At 30.2% G+C, this 17,190-nt stretch overlaps 1 protein-coding gene across 2 annotated transcripts in view; it reads right to left on the minus strand.

Annotated features, from left to right (window-relative positions):
* The window catches only part of LOC123300074 (armadillo-like helical domain-containing protein 3), a 36,649-nt gene that overhangs the window by 5,964 nt on the left and 13,495 nt on the right, over positions 1 to 17,190 (minus strand). Inside the window, exon 5 of one of the 2 annotated variants that reach the window (XM_044882547.1) lies at positions 11,403 to 11,762. The exons of the other annotated variant lie outside the window; for it this stretch is intronic. Within the exon in view, the coding sequence (XP_044738482.1) occupies positions 11,403 to 11,762 (360 nt within the window). The remainder of the gene's footprint in view (positions 1 to 11,402; positions 11,763 to 17,190) is intronic. 2 annotated transcript variants of the gene reach the window in all.

A 17,190-nucleotide genomic window follows, 5' to 3' on the forward strand; every position in this document is an offset into this window, starting at 1 on the left:
CGTGTTACATTCCCTAAAACTGTCCTGAGATCATCACTTCAAGATCACCAATGTCAATAAGTCAGCCTTTTTCTCCAAAAGAAATAAAAAGCTACTCCAGTTCTTCGGCAACGTTAAAATCAGTGATTGCCCTGTCTACTGGAACGGAACTCTTTGCTCTTTTTTACTTTCTTGCTTCACCTTTTATGGATTGAGACAAATAGCTGTCAAATACAACGTGAACTTCACTTTACTTCAATCCATGACTCAATATTCTTTTTATAAAGCAGCATAATTACAAAATATTTCAGCTTTCCGCAGGGAAATCACTGATTCTAACGTGCTAATACCGAAGAACTGGAGTAGATTTTTATTAATTCGAAGAACAATGCAGACTTATGCAGGTTTTTGTCTGATAAAATACTAGAATATAACATTGGTAAGCTTAAAGTGGTTTTCTCAAGAGGGTTAAAGGAGTTGTCACATGTTGAGTCCACCGATGTTGAATCCATCTGATAACCGTATGGATTTTTCATGCTGTCGACACTACAGCTTAAAATATTGTTGTGATAAACGCTGATGTAGTACTTCTTCTTGTAAATCACTTAGCCAAAATAAAGTGCTCGCACAAGAAATTTTCACCTGAAAAAGTCAATCATCTAGAAATTTGTCATGATTCAACTTCCAAACTTGCATCTGTTACAAAGTTTTGAGAACCATACAAAAAAACGTAGAGACATTTGTCGTCAAATTGTATAAAGTACGTCAAAGATAATTTTAAGTTTGTTTCCTCTGTCTTATGAAAAAATTTTACAAATAATTCAATTTTCTATGCAGGTTGATCCTGGTGTTGCGAGTACAGATGTGCTTCGGCTGCACATAAAACATGCCATTACCAAGTGAGTTCTCCTGAATATTTTCATGAAAGACGGTAAAAACGGTATTTAATGGTATCAAATATATTTATTTATAATTTCAGGTTTGTATATGGGGGAATTCCCATCTTCCCACGTCATCTTTAGCCCCCTCCCCTTTGAAGATTACGGCTGGACGTTGATGGCGATCAACTCATGACGCTAAATTCCGTACCTAAATGTTGCCCAACAGTTGTTATTTATCACTGTAAGAGTCTTTATAATACAACGGCAATTGTAAGAAAGCAAATGTGCCGTATGTAAAACTGTGGAGAAACACACCAGCAATTCTGGGGAAACACACCAGCAATTTTTCTGTAAGCTACTATAAGCTTTCGTTTTTGTTTCACCAAGTATTGTCTTATATTTTGTACTTGAATTAAAAGTTCAAATTTTGTTTTAGAGTAAATTTTTGAAATCTTAGTCGCCATCTTGAAAAATCCTAACCTATAATATTTTTAAGCGTATTTTCAAAAACGTCTAATTACACATTTTGTGAGCATTTATAAGTCAAAGGGGGGCTTTACAGTGCCAATTTTGGCTTTCGACACTATCTGGCCGCCATTATGAATATTTCAATTCCGGTCTAGATTTCGGTTGGTCAACCGGCATATTCGAATTCACCAAGGTCGAAATAAGGGGAAAAGATCTTTTGCCCAAAAGTACTATGAAATGATGCTAAAAGTTCGATTTCATGAAATTCTTACTGGTCTAGTAATATTGTGCAGAAGTGATATACGTATGAATATGAAAAAGAGCGATTTCATTTTTATAATGCTGCGTTTTTTAATGAATTGAAATTAAATAACTACTACTAGATATCTAATTTGATTGAACGGAAATCATATAGCACAGCAGTGCGAATCGTAGATTAATTTAAAAAAAATGGCAAATCGAAAATTGAAAGTGTAATGTATGCTGTATATGTGAAATGTGTATGCTTTTGCTGTGACTATATATACAGGACGTAAAATAGCCCTTTTTCACACCCTTATATCTCAGAAACTACTTGAGCTATAATGTTGCGCTTTTCAACTTAAGTAGATATATACCCTGGGACGCCGTAAATCAAAGCTCACGTTCACGGCTCTCATCGTTTCCGAGCAATAACGCGTCAAAAAACGGCCACGCCCCGAAATTTTGTCACTGACTGACATAAATTCACAGCAAAACTGAGAAATGGTAGAAAGATGCGGTTTTCATTAAAATAAATTAGAGAAAAATCATATCCCAGAAAAAATACCAAATATCAAAATTTTTAACGGGAAATGGGAAATTTCGCTAATTAAAGGTGCATTTTTAGCCTATTTAAAAATACATGGTAAAATATGAACCAATCAGAAGGCTAGTTTTTTTTCCTATACAATTTGTATGGGAAAACTTAAATACGCTTAAAAATTTGTTATTTATATAATTTTTATTAAATATTGATTAAATTTTAATAAATATTAAATAAATAATCAAAAATTAATTGTGTATTTCAATATTTCCAACTTAAAATATTATAAAAATTAAATTAAATATATCTAATTAATAAGACCCTATCAAATTCAAAGTACCATGTAGAAAACATATTAAAATTATTATGTTACATTAATTAGGAAAATTTTAATTTGCTTTTATAGCAAAAACTGTAAGAGATAGAACAAAAGTTTAAATGCAAAAAATGTTCCTTGCATAAAAATAAACAACTTTTGTTTGAAACATTTTTTCGAATAAACAATCATTTTCCCTCGAGAAAGTAAATAACCAGTCCTGTTTTTTTCGTTAATGCAAAATCCAACTATTTTTGTCCTTAAATATAAAAAAAGTAAGATAAATATAATTTCACAAGAAGTTTTAAACCATTTTGCTTATATGTCTTGTAGTGTTCACTACTAATTGTTGCAATGACAACGAATTTTATTTTCTTAAAAACAATGGTATTGTTATGTTCAACAATAAATAATCTTGCAACCCAATTTTGAAACCGACACCCTCAATCGATTACGTTGAAATTTTGTAAGCACGCTGACTGTGAATGACATTGAATTTTTATGGTTGACTTGATCGAATTTTCTCGTCGCTTCCGCCATATTTTGTTAAATGGGGGGGGGGGGAAATCTTATTACTCAATTTTAAAGCAGATATCTTCAACCGATTGAGTTGAAATTTTGTATACACGTTTAGATTTGATAACAAAACATGGTAAGGTTAGTGGCGTTATTATTTTTCCATCACTTCCACTATAATTGATTTATCTATAAATGATTCAGTTATACCGATTCTAAGGGACTTCTAAATTATAGAAAGATGCGATTTTGGACATTCGACAGAGACTTGCTTGAATTGAGGGTCAACCCATGCGCAGTACTATTACATGTAATCCACATGTGCGCACTAGCAATATATAAGGCCTCCATATGCGCAGTAGCAAAATATTAACTAAGCTAATGCGCAGTTCTAAGATTCAGGTAAAATGCATGCGCAGAACTATAATTTGAGATTAATTTATACGCATTTTCAATATTTAAGGACCAAATATGCCCTTTTACAAAATATAAGGTCCCTGTTTGAGCAGTTGTAATATTTAGAATCAACCCATGCGCAGTAATATTTCATGTAATCCACATGCGTGCACTAGCAATATATTAGGCCTACATACGCGCAGTAACAAAATATAAATTCAGCGAATGCGTAGTTGTGAGATTTAGGATAAATGCATGGGCCGAACTATAATTTGTGATTAATCTGTATGTACTTCCAATATATAAGACCCAAATATGCACACTTACAAAATTTAAGGTCAATGTGTGCGCAGTTGTTATATTCCAGATTATCCCATGAGCAGAACAATTATATGGGATCAAAGTGTGCGCAATACCAATATATAAGACCCAAATATGCGCACTTACAAAATATAAGGCCCCTGTATGAGCCGTTGTAATATTCAGGATCAATTCATGTGCAGAACTATCATATGAAATCAAGCTGTGCGTATTACCCATAAATAAGGCCTAAATATTTGCAGTTACATAATATCTGTCTGTCCGTTTGCACATCTGTCTGCCAACACGATAACTCAAAAACGAAAAGAGGTATTAAGATGAAATTTTTAAAGCGTACTCAGGACGTAAAAAGTGAGGTCAAGTTCGTAAATTATCATTATCCGTCAATTGATTCCTGGGTCTGTGGAACCCATCTTGTAAACCGTTAGAGATATAACAAAAATTTTAATTTAAAAAATATTCCTTATAAAGAAATAACCAACTTTTGCATAAAACATTTTTTCGAAAACATGACTGTTTACCCATGAGGACGCAAATTAGGCGTAAATTATATAGAATGTATTATATAATAATCAATAACAGTTATATGAAAATGAAATTTTCATTATAATATTTATAAATAACACAATTTTGATGACATCTTGTTCGGCATATTTCTTGACGTACGAGGCTCAGTATTCAACAGTAATTCAATGTATGCATAATGGTGAGTTAAAATTGTTACAAACACTTTCAACTTAAATACTATTGCCTGGCAAAAAGAAGTGATATACCACCAAAAACATAAATGTGTAAAAAGGCGTAGATGTCACAGAATTCCAATAAACTCAATTACGTCAGCCCAAAAAAGTTGTGAAATCCCGTAGAGAAAAAAATTCTTCGAAAAAAAATTATAAAAATGGCATAAATTTATTGCGTAACTTTTCCGTAAAGAAACATTAAAGTATTACATTAGCAACTTTTCGGTGACTTCATACCTACACGCACCTGTATAGGAGAACAAAAGATAATCGTTAACCCCCTACTATCTCCCTCCTCCCCTCTAATGTTATGACGTAATAATTTTTTCACAACTTTTATGAAACATCAAAATTTAAATTTAAACAATCAAAGTATTCGTTAGATTAAAGTCAAGCACCTACTTAACAAAGGCCTAATTTTTTTTACTAAAGTAAGAAAATTATTGGTTTAAATTTCTTGTCAAGTTTCTCCTTAGTACGTATTTATTTAATATTTTACTTCGCAAGTTTTTTATTTTTAGATTCGTTTTTATATTCCGAACACTTGCGAAGTAAAATATTAAATAAATACGTACTAAGGAGAAACTTGACAAGAAATTTAAACCAATAATTTTCTTACTTTAGTAAAAAAAATTAGGCCTTTGTTAAGTAGGTGCTTGACTTTAATCTAACGAATACTTTGATTGTTTAAATTTAAATTTTGATGTTTCATAAAAGTTGTGAAAAAATTATTACGTCATAACATTAGAGGGGAGGAGGGAGATAGTAGGGGGTTAACGATTATCTTTTGTTCTCCTATACAGGTGCGTGTAGGTATGAAGTCACCGAAAAGTTGCTAATGTAATACTTTAATGTTTCTTTACGGAAAAGTTACGCAATAAATTTATGCCATTTTAATAATTTTTTTTCGAAGAATTTTTTTCTCTACGGGATTTCACAACTTTTTTGGGCTGACGTAATTGAGTTTATTGGAATTCTGTGACATCTACGCCTTTTTACACATTTATGTTTTTGGTAGGATATAATGTACTACCCTTAATAATACTATATCACAACAATATATTTGCCAAAGTTGTAATACAACAATATTTGCTTATGTCTTAAAATTTTGAAAATTTTCTCTTATTTAAGATTTCGTTGAAATAATTTTTTATTTTTAATGAATAAAAAGAGCCACAGGCCAAGCGAGAAAGACAAAAAAGGTAAAAAAAAAAAAAGATAATTTTTCAGTCTTTTGAATTTTAAGATTTCAATTCAAATTTCATATTCATATGTATGTGACAACTTCTACACAATATTACATCATATATGTAATTTGTATTGCATAAAAAATAAAAAAACGGGAATAGATATGAAATTTGATTATTATATAATTTTTCAGTTTTTTGCAATTTTGAGAAAGTTTTTTGCATACAGGGTTTCGAGGTGAAACCCTGAGATGATTGGAGTATGAATAAAACATAAAAATAAACGTCCGATAAATTTTGTTTTCATCATAACTCATTCAATTTTCATGCAAATGACTTGAAACTTTTTTAATTTTCATGGATTTTTAAAGTACTTTAAAAATTGTACAGAATACTTTTTTCAAAAAACGTCAAATTTTTCTATTATTTGACGATAGTCAATAATTCGGAAAGTATTGACTTTTGTGTGTGATACTTTTTGATTTGAATTCATTCCTATATCGCCCCCCCCCCTGGTCATTTTCAGCATAAATTTTTTCACCCCCTGGGCAAACCGGAACCACAAAATAATCTGTATTTTCGCCAATAACGATTCTTTTTTTCAATTGCTTATATCTCGAAAACAGTGTGGTTAGGTAAGAAATGTCAAGGATCAAAACATTCAGAGAGTTGTCCAATATATAATAAAATTGAATAGTTTTCTTAAAATGTTAAATAAAGAGAATGTGGTGCCCAGAAGAAGAGTACTTCTGTCCCACCGTATGGACGTAAATCGAATAGCACAAATACGCATGAATATGACTTTGTTGAGTACATTAAGACAAACATTTTTCACTGACGAGGAGTTAATCCTTGGATCAAATGCTTCATTTCCTACAGTAAATAGTATGGATGCGAATGACGTTGATTAATAATAATTATTAGTATTCTTTGAAAATTGTTAGATTTGGTACAGAGCCCCTTATTAAACTAATCAATTAATAGAGAAGTTGCCTTAATTTTTTTCTCACAAATTCATATATAAATGAAAAAATAATTCATCTAAAGTATATTTAAGTAATTTTTAAAAAATTAATAATTCCATTTTTTTATTAATTATTAATAAAAAATGGAATTTCTCCGAGTGATGGCGTTACGAAAGCGAAGTGTTGACGTCACTGCCGGTTAAATTTATAGTTTAGATAAAACAAAGTTCGAAAACTAAAACTCCGACAATTACAGAATCACGCTCTTAAAAGTGTGAAAACAAGAATATATTTTCATCTGAAATTGTTATGATAACTAAAATCGTCATTACAGTCGGGGGACCTCTTTTCGGTCCTGTGGAAAACTGTTTAATTTTAGAGGTTGTAATGACATTGTAATTGCGTTTCTATCGAATGTATGTACATTCGATAGATACGACTTTGCTTTGTATACAAACATTACCTTAGCAACGCCTGTTGTTTGTACTCCACATAATTGCGGAATAAATTCTCAAATATAGTTCTTTTGGTTTTATTTCGCATTTTATTTCAGCATTTTCATATGTAAGAGCAATCTCTTACAATTTGGTGCATCGTCCAAAGTAAAAAAGATATGTACAACATATTTATTACTTTCTTTGCTTGCTATTTTATTATATTTTTACGCTTTAAATAATTGAAAAAATATTTTGACATTTTATCAATTATTTTGACATTTGTTTGACTTTATGTTTTTCAGGATTTGTATGCAAAAATCCTGATTACAGAATGTCAACGAGAAGTAGAAATATAATAAATTCTTATTTCGAAGGTTCATCATTACCAAAATTTCCAGATTTTCTGACGAATGACATCCAGTTTTGGTTCGCACAACTGGAAATGTCATTTAAAATTGGGAATATTAATGATGAACTTACGAAATATTATATAGCTTCTTGCTTAATTCCAAAACCATTCATTCATCGTGTTAGAGAAATCATAGTAAATCCCCCTGAACAAAATAAGTATTTAGCTTTCAAAAATACTTGTTTGGAAGCATTTGGGCTTTCTTATCAAGAACGTCTCCAAAAATTCCTTTCACTGAACCAAAACGATTTTGACTGTCCAGAATCTCTATACAATACTATGATGTTTCTAACTTCTGGATTGAATTTACCTGATAAATTCATTCGTGAATATTATTTGCTCAAGCTTGACACACAAATTCAAGTTCAACTCGTCACTCTTGGAGATGACGTTGAACTGAAAGATATTGTCAAGTTTGCGAATAAAATTCACAACATTATTCATCCAACGAATAACAATTGTTCTTTTCTTATTTTAGATAACAAAAATAACAATTTAATTAAAGATGAAAATAAACATCACGTAAAAAAATCATATTTCAAGCAAAAATCACATAAATACCCAAATAAAGTTGACGGATTAAAAAGTTCACATATTGAAAATCATCTTGCTAATGGTGAGTGTCCTCTGTTTACTAAAAAATCCACCAAAAACAGAAAATTCAAATCAGATACTAAATTAGTAACTGATTCAAATATTTCGCGACAAAAATCACTTTCTCAGAATAACTCGAAATATACTTTTCGACATCGTATTGTCACGAGTTCAGGTCCGATATTTTCGAACTATCGTAATCTCGGATACGACGAAATCATCGCTGCAAAAAATTATTTCTCGAACCTATTGGATTTGGGAATTTGTAGGCAATCGTTTTCAAAGAAATGGTCTTCGCCCTTGTATATGAAGAAAAACCCTGATGGTTCTTTTCATGTATCTGGTGATTATCGTAAACTGAATTCGATAACATTACCTGACAAATCCCCAATTTCAAATAATTTAAACGATTTACGAACTAAATTACATGGTAAAAAGGTCTTTACAAAATTGAATTTGCAGAGTCCTTCTTACCATATACCTATCTTAGAAAGTGATATCGAAAAAACTGCCATAAATACCAGTTTTGGAAATTTTGAATTTTTATTTGTTCCCCCTAATTTACAAAATTTTCCACAATCAAACTTTAAATTTATGGCAGAACTTTTTAAAGATTTCGGTTTTGTCTTCATCTTACACGACACTTTACTGATTTTTAGCGAAACTGATGCTCACCACAAGCAACACCTTAAAACTGTATTTGAGATTCTCAAAGGAGCGAAAATTCAAATAGATTCATCGAAATCTATTTTTAGCGTTTCAAAATTAAATTATTTGAATTATCAAATTGATTCTGAAGGAATTTCTCCATCTCCTTCTATCGTTGAATCAATTTCAAATTTCCCAATTCCGAACACCCCTAAATCTCTTCAAAATTTTTTGGGGAAAATAAATCCGTTCAATCGGTTTATTCCGAATTGTTGGGAAATTTTGGCTCCATTGAATCAGCTTCTCAAATACAGTCAAAACTCAGCGAAGTATCTTTCCTTGAATGCACGACAGCTTTCGGCTTTTAATTTGATCAAACAAAAGTTATTAAATGCGCCGAAATTAGCGCATCCAGTTTCGAATGCTAAAACTTGTTTAGTAACAAATTCCTCACCTACAGGACTGAATGTTACTTTAAAACAAAAAATTGAAGGTACTTGGAAACCTTTATCGTTCGCATCAAGGAAAATGACTGATACTGAACAGAGGTTTGATAAATGTTCTCAAGAATTATTAGCGATGGTCTTTGGAATCAAAAAATTTCATAGTTTCATTTCAAATGGAAATTTTTATATTCAGACCAATTTAAATTCTTTATCCAATGCTATTAATTCTAAAAATGAAGATTTATTAAATCGAAATTTTCATTATTTGAATTTCATAGACGAATATACAATCGATATTCGTTGTAACGAAGACAGTGAAAACTTTTCGCATAATTTTACCAAAAATTAATAAAATTTCACTATCTTCAAAAGATGATTCAAATTCGATCTATAAATTTAATTCAAATGATGAACTGAATCCCTCCCTTAAACTTAGACTTGTTAAGCTTAACATCCATAAAGAGCTTTTTACGTAGCACCCATCTTTTCGTCTAGGTTTGGTGAGTTGTTTCATGACTTCTGTGGCTCTTTCAACTCCTGTCAACATACATTGCCCGTTATCATCTCGATTTCTTCTTCAACATCATCAAGTCATCAATGAAGTACAACAGTGAAGAATTTACAGACTCTTAAGTATTTCTTCATTGTAATTAGAAAATGTAATTAGAAAGTAATTAAAATTGGTTTTCAAAATTTTTGATATTTTTGATAATATCACCATATTTTCAACAAACCAATTTCTAACATTTTCTATTGTCAGAGCTTGTACTTCACCGCAAGGCCATTTTTTTTTATGTGGGTTTCCCCCAACTACGAATAATCACACAAATTAAAATCAAAATTTTTTTTTTTTTTTTGATTTGTTGTTTTTCATTCAGAAAAATGTCTGGAAACCAAAATTAAAATTATTCTTAGTTCGTTCCCACACATTTTTTTTTCTGGCCGGGGAGGTAATGTAATGACATTGTAATTGCGTTTCTATCGAATGTATGTACATTCGATAGATACGACTTTGCTTTGTATACAAACATTACCTTAGCAACGCCTGTTGTTTGTACTCCACATAATTGCGGAATAAATTCTCAAATATAGTTCTTTTGGTTTTATTTCGCATTTTATTTCAGCATTTTCATATGTAAGAGCAATCTCTTACAAGGTCCTCCGACTGTAATGACGATTTTACTTATCATAACCATTTCAGATGAAAATATTTTCTTGTTTTTATACTTTTAAGAGCGCGATTCTGTAATTCTTGGGGTTTTTGACGGATTGGCAAACAAAAATTTTGGGTGGACACACGTGGACAAATCATTGCCAAACGAATGACATCTGTATTTTGTAAAAATTCTCATTTGGGGGTGCTGATGTCAAATTATAATTTCCTCAAAATTTAAGATTGAAAGGTTAGCGAAAAAAATTTTGGGTGGACAAAATTAGACAAATCGTTGCCTAACAAATGACATTTTCACTTTAGGAAAATTCGCATTTGGGGGTGCTGAAGAAAATTTTAATTTTCTCATACCTTAAAATTGTAGGGTGGACAAATAAAAATTTTAGGTGGACAAATGTGTGAATAGTTTTCAAACGAATGACATCTGCATTTTATGAAAATTTGCAACTGGGGGTGCTGATGTAAAAATTTTTAATTTGGTCATAATTTCCAATATAAATATTATCGAAGATAATAAATGAGAACTCTAGGATATGTCGAAATAAATTTCGATTTTTGCCCCAATTCCTAGATCAGTATTTTGTATTTTTAAATTCGTATTTTCGACTACCAAGTAGTCATCATCAGTAAGAATTAGCTAGTGAATGTTACTCTTTGCTAATTGCAGTTGGTGCAGTCCGCCACCAAATTAGCAAAGAGTAACATTCACTAGCTAATTCTTACTGATGATGACTACTTGGTAGTCGAAAATACGTATTTTAAAAATACAAAAAACTGATCTAGGAATTGGGGCAAAAATCGAAATTTATAATTTCCAACTAGAGGGTGGACAAACGAAAATTTTGGGTGGGCAAATGTGGGCAAATGATGGACAAACGAATTCAATCAACAGTGTATGAAAATTCCTATTTGGGGTTGCTATTTACACATGGCTATACATATCGGTCAAACACATAAGCCTCGCTATTGTAAAGTCGGGGTAAAAAAAATCATTTTCAATTGTAAATTTACATGGAAAATTAGTTTTAAAAAACTTTCTTTTTTAATTTTTCTTAGTAATTTTTAGTAAACTTTCGAAAAAAAAAATAAAAAAACATGCAACTTCTCTATTGAAAGTCTAAAGTAAATGAAAACAATAACTTACCCATGATATTTAAATTTTCAAATACAGAATTCATTCGTATAATCTCATAATATAATTCATCATAACTTCCAGGCGTTGGTAAAAATGTATCGCCGTAGGTGATAAATAAATTAAAAATATTAATGACTTGCAAACATAAAACAAATATATCCATTCGTTTTGATAAATTATTCTCATTCTGTGTAACAAATCGTAATAATGATATAAGTGCCGTCCACATTTCTTTCCATTGATAATTTAAACGTACTCGACAACGTTTTTGATAACATAGTATTCTGTGTATAACGCTCATGCATAATAAATATAGTTCCAAAGGTAATTTTTTCATCATATGACTCATTATAAATTCAACTAAAAGATCTGTAAATAGAAAAATGTAAGTTTCTTATTGATCCGGTCAAAATAGAAAATATGATTGAAGGTAAAATAATAGACCTTTTACATGAAAAACAGAAATACTTTTTGTTAATTTTTTATGAAAATATAGATCGAGTAGAGCCGGTACCTCGAAAATTACGCATTTTTAACAATAAAAATGCTATGAAAAAAATTGTAAAAAAGTCACAATGATCTGTGACGTCAATTCGACAAGCAATAACAATATAACAGTGTCAACAGTCGTATTAATATGTCGTTAATATCAACTTTAAAGGGGTATTTTCTATATTATATACTTTTCAAAAGTGAAAAATAAAATGCCGCCAAAAATCGACCCTGGATTTTCAAAGCAAATCAAGGAAATCTACCGAAAATAACTATTTTTTGGGTATGGGAGTTTTTAGTGCAAGATAACAGGTTCAATGCAGCCGAAGTTCGTGAAGTAAAAGCAACTTCGTGAGTATTAATTTTAATAAGAAAATGCGAAACATCTAGAAAAAAATGTGATTAATAAAATTTCATTAAAAAATTGTTAGGTCTTCGAGGGAAAGCTATGGGGATTTTTGTAGCATGTTGAATTTTGGTAAATTTCATTATGTATAATAAAAGAAAATGTTCATCATGGCAATGATAATATTTGTACTGTACTTGCTACAAAATGGTCTTCGCAACAATAATAATTAAGGTGTTCTTGGGAAGGAAGGACACAAATAAAGTGTATTATATTTGTGTCCTTCCTTCCTAAGAAAACCACTCTCATTTACTTTCAAGGACAGAGACTACGTTATTCATTTAATAATAATTAAATTTTTCAAACCTACCAAATTTCAGTCGGGTACGAATTTTTATATCTTCAAATGTTTAAATTGACCGGAAATTATCATCAAAATTCGAATCGATTAAAGGATGTGCGAGCATCAAGGCAATTTTAAATAAAAAGCATGATTTTTTTATATGAAGTTGGACTAGGTTTAAATCAATTCTGAAAATTTTAGGGGGGTTGTCCGATTATTTAAATAAATAAATGACTTCAAAAGTAGGCATATTTAACATTGGTTTTATGGTAAAACGGTAGATGGATGATATGTTTTCATAGATTTCTCCAAGAGTAGTCGGTGGAAATTGAAAAAAAAAAAAAAAAAACTCGTTGTGCTTGACTAATCAGGGATGAATCGAGTTAGTGGGGACGCAAATTTAAAAAAATGTATATTTTTAATTTTGATGGTAAAACTTGATAAAGACGAAATTTTTCGATGTCTGAAGTAATTTTAAAAATATCGAAAATTGAACATTTTGTTAAATTATTTAGCTTTCGGTATTTCAAAAACCAAGACAGCTCTCGAAAGATTTTATTATTATTTTTCGTCTACATTCATGAAATTATAAAAAAAATTCATAATTCACTAATAAGAAACGTCTACATACTGGTGAAATATAGAAATTTTTTAAAATCCCCCGAGAACTGTTCGGGTACGGAACCCTAAACTCACACTTGAAACGTATCTAAGAATTCTGTCCATTAAATTACCTTTTCCATTAAAGCGTTCTATAAACTGAACCGATTTTGAGGATCATCGCCTATTTTTTCATTTTCCCGGGTACGGAACCCTAAACTAAACTTGCATTTGAAACATAGCTAAGAACACTCCCCTTTAAACTACCTTTTAAACACAGATATAGCGATAAAACTTATAACATCCTTTTTTTTGGTTCGGGGGTTAAAAATACATTTGATAGCTCGTTGGAATCGGAATGATATTTAGCAAAATGTATCGCAAACATTTTTCAGCACATAAAATTGCAAAAGTTATAAATAATTAAAGATGAAAAAAAAAGTTATTTCATTTTTCGCCAATATTTCAAAAAAAAAGATTCCTTAACTAATTAATTATTTATAATTTTAATTTAACGCTGAAAATAGGTCTTCATTTATCATTTTTAGATTGTTATAGTAGCGAAAAAAATAAGTACGTCATACTAAATAATATTTTTAAGGTATTAAATATTAATTTACCATTAAATATTATTATACCATGGATAGAAATATATAATATACTAGTATACCCATATACAAAAACCATTTTCTAGAATTTTTTTCGTTTTTCGAGAATATTTCATAAGACCACTAGTTAAAGCTACCTACAAATTTTCAATTTTCTATCTTTTATAAATTTGGAGAAAATGGACACCAAAGTTTTGCCCTAATTTGAGCTCTCGGGGATAAACAGTGATGTTTACGAAAAAATGCTTCAAACAAAAGATTGAAAATTTGTCTTTACATAATAAGGCACTTATTTATTTTATTTTAATTCTTACATTTAAACTCTTGTTCTATCTCTAACGGTTTACAAGATGGGTCTTACGGACCCAATACCTTGACTTATGTTGATGATGTACGAACTCAATCTCACTTTTTACGTCCTGAGCACGCAAAAAACTTAGCTTGATATCTCTCCCGCTATAAAAAATGCATGATATTTTGTTACTTAAAAAAATTATTATTACAAAAACTTAAAAAAATTACTATCACAAAAATAAAGAATTAAAATTTAAAACTCTTAACGTGATCTTGTTATACCATGTATATGAAATATATTAAGGTATATTAAGTTTAGTCCAAGTTTTTAACGTTTAAAAATATTGATGCTATAAACAATATTTTGGTATAGATGTTCATAGAATCACCTAATTAGTCCATTTCCGGTTGCGCGTCTGTACGTCATATTTATAGTGTGCTCAAGACTTAAAAAGTGAGATCGAAGGTCGTAAATGAGCATCATAGGTCATCAACTGGGACTAGGGTCTGTAAGACCCATCTTGTAAACCGTTAGAAATAGAACAAGAGTTTAAATGTAAGAAATTTCCCTAATAAAAAAATACACAACTTTTGTTCGAAACATTTTTTCGAAAACATCACTGTTTAGCCATAAGGGGTACAGTATGTATTATATGGAAATATCAGTCATGTGTGTGTGACATGTATGTATGGCTGGCTACCTCTCTTCATTTACATGCCGTGCAAAAACAAACGATTGCCTAATCAATACTGTCTATGCATGGTATTTCAACAATTAACTCAGTCAATTGTTTGTTCTCACTTGTTAAATATATACGGGGTGGGTCATTTTAATCCATAAAGACTAATAGCTCGTTTTGTAGTTAACCAATCAAAAAATAACCTAAAAAAAATTGTAGAGTTTGGTGGGGGATATCATGTTCTGACATCAGATTGGACTTAGTTCTATGGGTTGCTTCAATAGCCAATTTACATTCTAAAAGGTAAGAGATAACACTTTAAATTAGAAAGTTAATCCTCATTAAAAAAAGTTACAATTTTAAAAACATTTTTTCGAAAAACGTTAACTTTCGGAGGAAATGCGACTTAAAAATATGTTATTATAGCATTTTATCGAAAGAAAATACGCTTAATGTTTATCGATAATTGTAGGTCAAAGTCATGGACACAAGTGAATGTCCTCTATTGCCGTTGACCACTTTTAGCTCAAACATTTTTCTGTAGTAGCGCATTTTCTTTCGATTAAATGCAATAATAAGATATTTGAAAATGTTAGTTTTTTTATGAGGATCAACTTTCTAAATTAAAGTGTTATTCTATCTCTCACCTTTGTGATCTAAATTGACTATTCAAGCAACCCACAGAACTAGATCCAATCTGATGTCAGAACATAATGTCCCCAGCGAACTTTTGTTTAAGTAATTTATTGAAGGGTCAGCTACAAAACGAGCTATTAGCCATTATAGATTAAAATGACCCACCTATATATCAAGGTATACTAAATTTAGTCCCAAGTTTGTAAAGTTTAAAAATATTGATGCTACGAGCAAAATTTTGGTAAAGGTGTTAATAAAATCACATAGTTAACCCATTTACGGTTGTCTGCCTGTCCGTCCGTCTGTGGACATGATAACTCGAAAACGAAAAGAGATATCAAGCTAAAGTTTTATAGCGTGCTTAGGGCGTAAAAAGTGAAGTCGAATTCGTAAATGAGCAACATAGGTTCTTGGGTCCGCAGTACCCATCTTGTTAACCGTTAGAGATAGAACAAAAATTTAAATGTAAAAAATATTCCTTATAAAAAATAAACAACTTTTGTTTGAAAAATTTTTTCGGAACATCACTGTTTATCCGCGAGAGCCCAAATTAGTTTGAAATTATACACGACTGTGGCTATCTATTAGAGTGACTTCTATACTTACACCAACCTAAATACCTCTGATATTAGGTAAATTTGAAAAATTTAGTTGCAGGATCGGACCCGTTTCTTTGTGTAGGACATAATATGTATAACTCAGGAAGCAAACTTAAAACAGCTGGGGTAACAAATGGTTTTTAGCGATTTGTGGCTAAAGTATTTATTTTAGAGAAATAAGTTAAATTGGAAAGTTCTTGGTAATAAAAAAATCTATAACTTTTGTATTTACCATTTTTTTACATAATCTCAAATTTAACGAGTAAAATGTAAAAAACTAATTTTTTTGTCTTTAGCTTCTTTTTTTTAGAAAAAAAAGTCGGAAAATTTTGAAATTTTTCAGGAAACGAAAAAATTCTAAGCTTTTTGATTTTTCTTTCAATTATTTTTAAAATCTAATAATCCATTCCTAGCAATGAAAATGAAAATTTTTTAGAAATTTATATATAAAATGACAGGTAACAAATAGGGAATGCAAATATTAATTATGAAAACGTTTTTAATATTAATGATGAAAATGTCTAATGGTATAATTATCATAGGCAATATACATTGAAAATGTATACATTAAAAAATTGAATTTTAGTTTTTGGCGATTTCAACAATGTTTTTCCATGTTACAGTTAAGCCTTTCAAAGAATTTATGAAAAATTCGCAAGTACAGTTAGTATTTGTAAACTTAGACAACATTGATGAAATTAATAATTTTAAAGATATGGAAATATTACAACAATATACTTCTAAGCTGTATGGTATTAATTGTAATAGCGTAGACGATGCTAGGCTAATAATTTTCCAAAATCAATTCACATCGACCTCTGTTGCAGAACATTTTCTAAGAAATGTTAAAAATGTTGTTTTCATTTGAATTTATTTATAAATGTTATTATTATGTATTACTTTTACTCCATCCCTAAATCCTTTGAGTCACGAATGATTAATCAGGTACATATGTTTAACGTTTGATGCCACAGTGTTAGATATAAAATAAACGTGGCACTAAATATTTTTTAAACAGAGGAATGTTTGAACTTTAATTTGAGGTAAGTTTGAAGCGGTAACTCGATATGTACATTTGCTGACAATTAAAAAAAAAAACTAAAAAATGTCCTGCCAAGGTGATTAATTCATTTTTATGAAGGCACTAAATGAGGGTATTGTTTAACACGGTAAGTAGTAAATTTTAAGCAAAAATTTAA

The sequence above is a fragment of the Chrysoperla carnea genome, chromosome 5 (genome assembly GCF_905475395.1).
Source record: "Chrysoperla carnea chromosome 5, inChrCarn1.1, whole genome shotgun sequence".
Taxonomy (NCBI): Eukaryota; Metazoa; Arthropoda; class Insecta; order Neuroptera; family Chrysopidae; genus Chrysoperla; species Chrysoperla carnea.